Raw genomic sequence first — 7,927 nt, 5'->3', positions numbered from 1 at the left:
CATAGTACGAGATCCTTGTGAGAACCATATGTGTCCGAATGGAGCAGCCTGTGAAGTAGTTCCTGGTTCGTGCACCCAGTACACATGTACTAATTGTCCAGCATGTTTTGGCGGTCAATACTGTTCAGAACGTAAGTTAATATCATTTTTAAGCACTATCTGCTTGTCCAAAAATAGTTAAAAATCTTATAATTTCGTTTTCATTTGTAATTACAATTTGTCTTTTTACCGCAAATTAATATTTTTTTTAAGAATAGCTGTATGAATGAATGAATCTGTGACAAGCTTAAAACATTGGAAATAAAATTTGAAAGATTACATTTTATTTATAAATAGGTTATGAAATTTGAACAAGAATATATTTTCTTCATCAAATTTGGAAGAAATATAATGCTCTTCCTATATTAATTATATTGGATGGTTTTGTTAAACATTGTAAAGATTATTGTAGTAAACATTCTGTAATGAGCGAAAAATTTAATGGTTTCATTGTTTGTGCTCTGTCCAGATTATCAAATTTTCTTTAACAAATAACTGTTCCATGGCCATATATAGTTATGACGTGCCTATATATGGTCATGATATGATGTCATCATGACCATATTTAGGCATATCACATGTTTTTGTTGAATAAAATTTTATAGTCTAGACAGGGCTTAAATGGAAGTTGATAAATTATTTGATCCTTTTTGAATGAACATGTCAAATTCAAGGCCTGTAAGGAGCTAAAAAATAAAATATAATACAAATAAAGAATGTTTATGAGTGCATTGGGGTAGAATATTTCATGAGGTGATGAAAGGTTGATGTTCTATTCAACAATGAGGCGTAGCCGAGTTGAATCCAGTCTTTCACCGAATGAAATATTCTACCCCATTGTACAAATGAGAAACATTCATTATTGGTTTTATACAACACCTAGCTGTATCTCTCCAGAAAACTGTTTTTCTAGTTCATGTTTTATGACACCTATAAAACCTACCCTAACATGTTTCTGTTTTCATTGCACTTGTCTTTGTTACAAATATTTTTGTAAAAAATATTGACTTTGAGAATCCGGTTAACTGCATATTTTATTGCCTTTTTTGTTGATTCGGCATAACTGTCATTCAGTAATTCCTCCAAACCTTCTTCGCTCAAAAGTTCAAACGACCCAGTACCAAGTGGACCTGCTATTTTATCGGCGGAGCAAAGGCTTACTGAATGACTAACTCCTTGTTGACATGCGGGTTGCCTAGGCTAGGCTAATTTTTCTCGATTTTTGTTGTCTTGGAGATGAAAAAATACTATTCAACGATTGTTGACTAGTAGTACTCAAATAACTATATAAATATTCATTTTAAATCAATCATGCATGACCTGTTTTCAACCAATCAAATTAGTAGAATATATATAGGTGTTGTATAAATTTCAAAATTTTGTATCTAAAAACTGAAAATCAGAATAAAAAAATCCCTTACCATTTAATAATGGACTTATAAATAAGGTTTTCTGTATTCTTTTGCCTAAATTAAATGGTAACCAATTTCAATAAAAGAGTTGTAGCTTCTTATTAAAATGTCTGTAAATCAACAAGGCCTATATTATTTTGGTCTTGGCTTTTTTGGAAGTTATAACGTAATTTGATTCTTTCCATGAACAATTCTGTTAATCAATTTTTAAAATTTGCATTTCCATTAGACAGCATGTTGAAATTAATTTTGGAGAGTTGTCACCATTTCACCTGCAAACAGTTTATTTAGGCTTACCATTTAACAAACCTACTATACTATGCTGACCTTAAAAATTTGACTGATTTCATAAACTTCATCTTTCAAGTTAACAACTCTATTGTTATGAAATTTCACACCCATAAAGCCACGGTTGATTAACTGTAGGGTTGTTGGTCCAAATTCATATCACAGACGCTATTCATCATATTTGTCAAGCTTAGTGCATCCTCTAGGAAATCTGCTTATACACTTTGAAAAAACTGTTTTTCTATTTCATGCTTCATGACACCTATACAACCTACCCTAACATGTTTCTGTTTTTATTGCACTTGTCTTTGTTACAAATATTTATGTAAAAAATATTGACTTTGAGAATCCGTGACAAGGTATATTATTTTTAACTGTCCTGGTAATTTGATATTGTAATATAAGGATTTTATTTAGTTTGATATTCAACTCCTCAAAAACTTTTGTTGTCTTTAATTATTGTAGATATTGAAATATTTTTCACTGTTTATTGCAGCTGTGGATGGATGCTCCAATCACAACTGTCAAAATGGAGCTGTTTGTACATCTGTTCCAGGGTCTTGTATGCAGTATTCCTGTCAGTGCACTGGTTGCTACACAGGACAGTTCTGTGATACTCGTAAGTGTTGTTACAACAAAATATAACACATGTATTGTTTGGTCTGTCAGCCTCACGCTGGTTTCCATTTCTAAATGTGAGGGCACTATACTACATTCCATCACCTTGATAGACTTATTTTAATGGTCTGCCTAGTTTTAAGGAATTTTTTGCAGGATTTCTGTTTTTGTTTAATTTGAAAACTGTAGTGTGGCAATAACCGAAATAATTTTATGCTATACATACCCTTACCTGATGCATACTCATTTTACTCAGCTTTTCCTAATTTAGATAACATGTTCATTTTTGCGGATTTTGTGCAATTGTACACCTTTCTACGAACTAAGAATTTAAGTTTATATGATATTTGTATTGTCTTTGTTTTGCAGCTTTTGATGGGTGTCAGAACAATATGTGTGAAAATGGCGGTCAATGCGTCCTTGTTCCAGGTTCGTGCACGTCATTTTCATGCATTTGCTCTTCATGCTTCACCGGAGCTCTTTGCCAAACTGGTAAGTGTACATTAGCTTAATATACACACACACACACATGCACCAAGGATCGCCAATAGAGAATATATCCCTGTCCTACTTGTAGGTGACCCTTTTCACAAATTAAACATACACACGTCCACGATGATTTACACAAACTAAATCTCAATATGAGGTTTAGGAGTGGAGTTGTTTTGGATGTGAGAAAAAATCCTGTAACACTGACACATGTATGCCAAGTTGGAGGTAGCTAGTGGCTTGAGATTTAACAGGAGATAACCCAATTGGCGTGGGTTGAGAGCCCGCCTAGGGCCTTGAAAAATTTTGGGCTTAGATGCTCCCTGCTGCACTCTGAATAGATCACTAGTGCTCAAGTCAAACCTTAAAAATGTGTAGCTAGAATAAGTATGATAGCATTTTCGATGATTCTAGGACTGATAAACTATAGAATTGCGATGGTTTCGATCATTATGATAAAAAGTTTGGGTTTAATAAAATAAAGCTTGAGATTAGTTTAAAAGCGTGAGATTTTAGGTGAGTGGCTTGAGAGCTTGAGGTTTGGTCGAAAAGCGTGAGGCTCACACTGGATGTGTGAGACTTGGTAGGTATGCTGACAGGAATTGAACCCAGGACACTGAGGTTTGGAAGGCAAACATCTTAACCACCAAGCTATTCAACTCTTCTCCTACTCATTGAGTAAACCGAAAAAAATGTTTATAAATGTATTATAGCCTTGTTGATAGGTAGTTTTTTTTTTTTTTATTTTAGCTATAAACCCATGTGATAATAACTTGTGCCAAAATGGTGGGATCTGTTCCCCTGTACCAGGATCCTGTACAGATTACACCTGTCTGTGCCTACAATGCTACTCTGGTAGCTTTTGTACTGAAGGTAAGCATGATCATCCTTATTATTTTGTATGCATTGACCAGCAATCTACACATACAGAAATATGTAAACAGTAAATAATTCAAATTCAAAAAAAAATATTCTGTGGAAAAGTGTTTATGAATACCATGCTAAATCGTATTAAATACAGTATATAAAGGTATGTATTTGTATTTTCGTTTTTGTTTTTGTTTTTTTTAAACAATTTTTGTGGTAAAGGGTGCTACTAAGTTTCATGTTTTTATGTGATTTTAAATTTATTGTTATTTTTTTTTTTTTGGTTTCAGTTTGCAGTGGTTTCTCTGTTTCCATAATTTATGCTTCTGATTAAAATATTCACTTAATATTGTTTTCATTTCTTAGCTGTTGATGCTTGTGTAAACCACAACTGTCTAAATGGTGGTACGTGTTCTCGTATTGCCAGCTCATGTACTACATACAACTGTGTTTGCCCGGACTGCTTTATGGGATCATTTTGTGAATTAGGTGAGAGTTCAAATAAGAAGTATATGACCATATTATCTTGAATAATTAAAAAATATATAACTTGATATATATTATATGTTATTTTTATTTTTTACCTCCGTCATCCACATCACATCCAGTTCTATGCGTAAGAATTCGTAAGGATTTCCCTATTATCCAACAAGGCCCTTCCAATAACCATCTTTTCACTGACCCCCCCCCCTTCTAGCACAACGTCATCTAGATGTGTATAAGAGACAGCCCCACCTCTTCTAGCACAACGTCACCCCCCGACCTCCGATCCATCTTATCCCCCTCCATGTTAACTGTGCCCCGACTTACAGCAGGCAACCATCTATGCAACAAGCCCTGCTGCCAAATCCTCATCACTGATCACACATATCAAAGTTGCTAACCACTCCATAAAATCTCCCAACCTCACATGAGATTCCCACAATATTCATCTGATAACATGCAACATATCATCACCGTTTTCACAAAGAGACACAAACTTCAATTTTGACGAAAACAAAGTTTTGAGAAAAATGCGTTGGAGGTGACTACTTCACAAATCCATAAATTTCACTTTTAAGATAACAGAATTTTGAATATTTTTTTACATATTTTTAAAGATAAAGCATTCAACAATCCAAATGTGTAACTTATTTTTCTTTTCTTAACTTTAATCAACCTGTTAATTAGCGTGAAAAGTTTGTGTCTGTTCATGAAAACGATCAGAATAAACACAGCATATGTTGTTTACACGTAGAGTGAAGCTTGTGTCTAGCGATTGCAACGTCGCACGCGTGTCTTTTAATAACCCAATGAAACCAACGGCTAATTAGCTTAATTAGCTAATTAGTGTAGTTCCACTCTTAAAAATTAGATGAAAAGGTAAAGTTTGATGTACATAATCAAAATGTCAAAAGAAAAAAAAATTGAAAAAATATGATTTTTTAAGTTTGTGTCACTTCGTGAAAACGGGGTTGATATGTAACAAAGCAACTACATTGTTGAAACCGTGAACCCTCTTAGATTCCGCATCAACCAACACAAACATGACATTAGGAAAAACGCTCATGACAACCGTAGCCCAACATTTATATTAGCCCCATCATTCTATTAACAATCTGTGTGTTTCCATTATCGACTCATCAGCACCTGCCTTTTAGAACTTTTCTGGATTATCAATCTTAAAACTCACACCCATAGCCTCATCAAAGATCTTGACTTTAGCTGACTTCACCTTTCACCTCTGAACTGTTTATTCTTGTCCTTACTTTCCCACCACTCTCATCTCTCAAATTTTTATTTATTTGTACACAGTTTATACCAACAGTTTATTTGCAATATACTTCTAGGCCTATGCAGTTTTAATTAGACTTTAAGTGTTGCTTTTGAGTCACTTCATTTGAACCCTTAGAGCAGGTGCTCCTGTAAATTTGATTGTTAATAATATCTATGCTTCAAAAGTCTACTTATTTTATATATATTGAAGCATACATGGATAGGATATTTTTTGATCATCACCAACATGTTATTATTTATTCCTCAGGTATAAATGCATGCTCTAATAATCAATGCCAAAATGGGGCTGCATGCGTAGCTACACCTGGTTCTTGCACTTCGTACACTTGCACCTGTCCAACATGTTTCAGCGGTCAGCTCTGTCAAGTTGGTAAGTATGAATAACTAGATTAATATTTCACATACTTCCAACTTATGATTGATTTTAAATTTGGTTTTCAAAAAAAGATTTAACTGTGCTATTACAATTTGATACTGATTTTCTTTTTGAACTGCGGTTAAACAAAGTATTAATTTCAATAGTACTAGTTTAAATTTGGATAATAGGCTTAGATTACACATTCCAACTTAAATCAAATATTTGTACATCATGATATAAAATATGTCCAATTGTATAATAACACATAAAAAATGTATTATTATTATTATTATTATTATTTATTCAGGCAAAAGATAGAGTATACAAAATATAAAATAGTCATTAGCTGTCAGGAAAGCACATTATTATATTATATTATATTATAAAATTATTATTATAATTATTATTATAATTTATAAATAATCATATTGTAGGACATATAAAAAACATATGTGTAGAGAGCTAAAATTTGGTTCTAATGTTCATAAATCAGCAAGAAAATCAACCATTTATCACATGGAATTGAGATTTTATGATTAATACTTAATACAAAAATTTGCTGTATTATGTCCGCATATTTAATTCTATTTTTCCAGCTTTCTTTCATCTTTTTTTTCTTTTTTTGCATTTGCTTTCTAGAAACAAGAGCATGTGATTCAAACGTGTGTCAGAATGGCGCCCTTTGTATGGCAATGGCCAATGACGTAACATGTTCAATATATATTTGTGTGTGTCCTATGTGTTATTCTGGTACTAAATGTGATATAGGTAAAGTAGACATTTGACTATTGAATATAATAACAGTACAGTACCATTCCTCTAAATCTGATTATTCTTAATCCGGTAATAGTTTTTTTTTTAAATGTTAAAGTTTCTTGTACATATTTTAAAATTATTAAAATTAAATAAATAAATAAATTAATTAATTATTAGTTAAATTCATTTTTAATATAGTAATGTTTGATGCTTCTGATGCTTTTACATAGATAAGTATAAGTTTTAGGATTTTATGATACCATTTTTAGTTTGTATAGGGTCTTACAAGGTCTGTACTCTCAACATGATTTTCTTCAGGTATAGTGCGATAGATGAATGTGATTATGTTACATGTTCACACCAGTGTTCCCAGACGTCATTTCTCTTATGATGTTGCGTAACAAGGCTTCCCTGGAATCTTACTACATATTTATTAAGACATGGAGTACTTAACTAAATCATTCTTAAAGCGGGAAATGTTAACAATGTTTTAACAAAGGTGTACAAAATGAGATTGCTTTTAATATTATTGGTATTATTGTTGTTAACAATATTATTTTTGTTTTATTATGCTTTTTTTGTTGTTATTATCATTATGGTGATCATTATAATCATGAAGCTTAAAATTATTATTATGCAAAATATTATATAAATCTATATATTGTGTGTTGCAGTGTCGGATGGGTGTACTGTCAATCCATGCCAGAATGGTGGTGCTTGCGTTGCTGTACAAGGTTCGTGTACGGCATACACGTGCACCTGCCCGAGTTGTTACATAGGATCAAGATGTGACTTAGGTGTGTTATCAAAGTTACTCATACAGAAATACCTTCCATAAAGATATACCGTTGTGGACAAAAGGCTCAATATTCATGCATTAATACAAAGCAGTTTTATTAATGATGCTTCATCAAATAATTGATAATCAATTTGATATTTTTTATTGCAATTTGTTTTAAATGGCAATGATACTAAATCATTAAATTATTAAATCATGTTAAACATTGATGAAATAGATTAAACGATGCTGCACAGTGATTGAAATAGATTAAACGATGCTACACAGTACTGTAATTGAAATAGATTGAACGATGCTACACAGTGATTGAAATAGATTAAATGATGCTGCAGAGTGATTAAGCTATGCTACAGAGTGATTGAAATAGATTACACCATTTAAACCATGCTACATAGTGATTGAAATAGATTAAACCTTGCTACACAGTGATTGAAATAGATTAAACCTTGCTACACATTGATTAACTATTGTACACATTGATTGAAATAGATTAAACCATGCTACATGGTGATTAAACCTTGCTAC

The 7,927-nt window shown here is 32.3% G+C and overlaps 1 protein-coding gene across 1 annotated transcript in view; it reads left to right on the top strand.

Moving 5' to 3' along the window:
• LOC117101441 (fibropellin-1-like) overlaps window positions 1-7,927 on the top strand; it is a 43,932-nt gene that overhangs the window by 3,529 nt on the left and 32,476 nt on the right. Inside the window, exons 5-12 of the mRNA XM_033241419.1 lie at window positions 6-131; window positions 2,236-2,358; window positions 2,727-2,849; window positions 3,597-3,719; window positions 4,080-4,202; window positions 5,737-5,859; window positions 6,487-6,615; window positions 7,278-7,400. Of these exons, the coding sequence (XP_033097310.1) occupies window positions 6-131; window positions 2,236-2,358; window positions 2,727-2,849; window positions 3,597-3,719; window positions 4,080-4,202; window positions 5,737-5,859; window positions 6,487-6,615; window positions 7,278-7,400 (993 nt within the window). The remainder of the gene's footprint in view (window positions 1-5; window positions 132-2,235; window positions 2,359-2,726; window positions 2,850-3,596; window positions 3,720-4,079; window positions 4,203-5,736; window positions 5,860-6,486; window positions 6,616-7,277; window positions 7,401-7,927) is intronic.

The sequence above is a fragment of the Anneissia japonica genome, unplaced genomic scaffold (genome assembly GCF_011630105.1).
Source record: "Anneissia japonica isolate Jap-2015-1 unplaced genomic scaffold, ASM1163010v1 scaffold287782_len627234_cov183, whole genome shotgun sequence".
In the NCBI taxonomy this organism is placed as follows: Eukaryota; Metazoa; Echinodermata; class Crinoidea; order Comatulida; family Comatulidae; genus Anneissia; species Anneissia japonica.
Note: the sequence above shows the minus strand (reverse complement) of the source record. Positions and strands in the feature narration are given on the sequence as shown.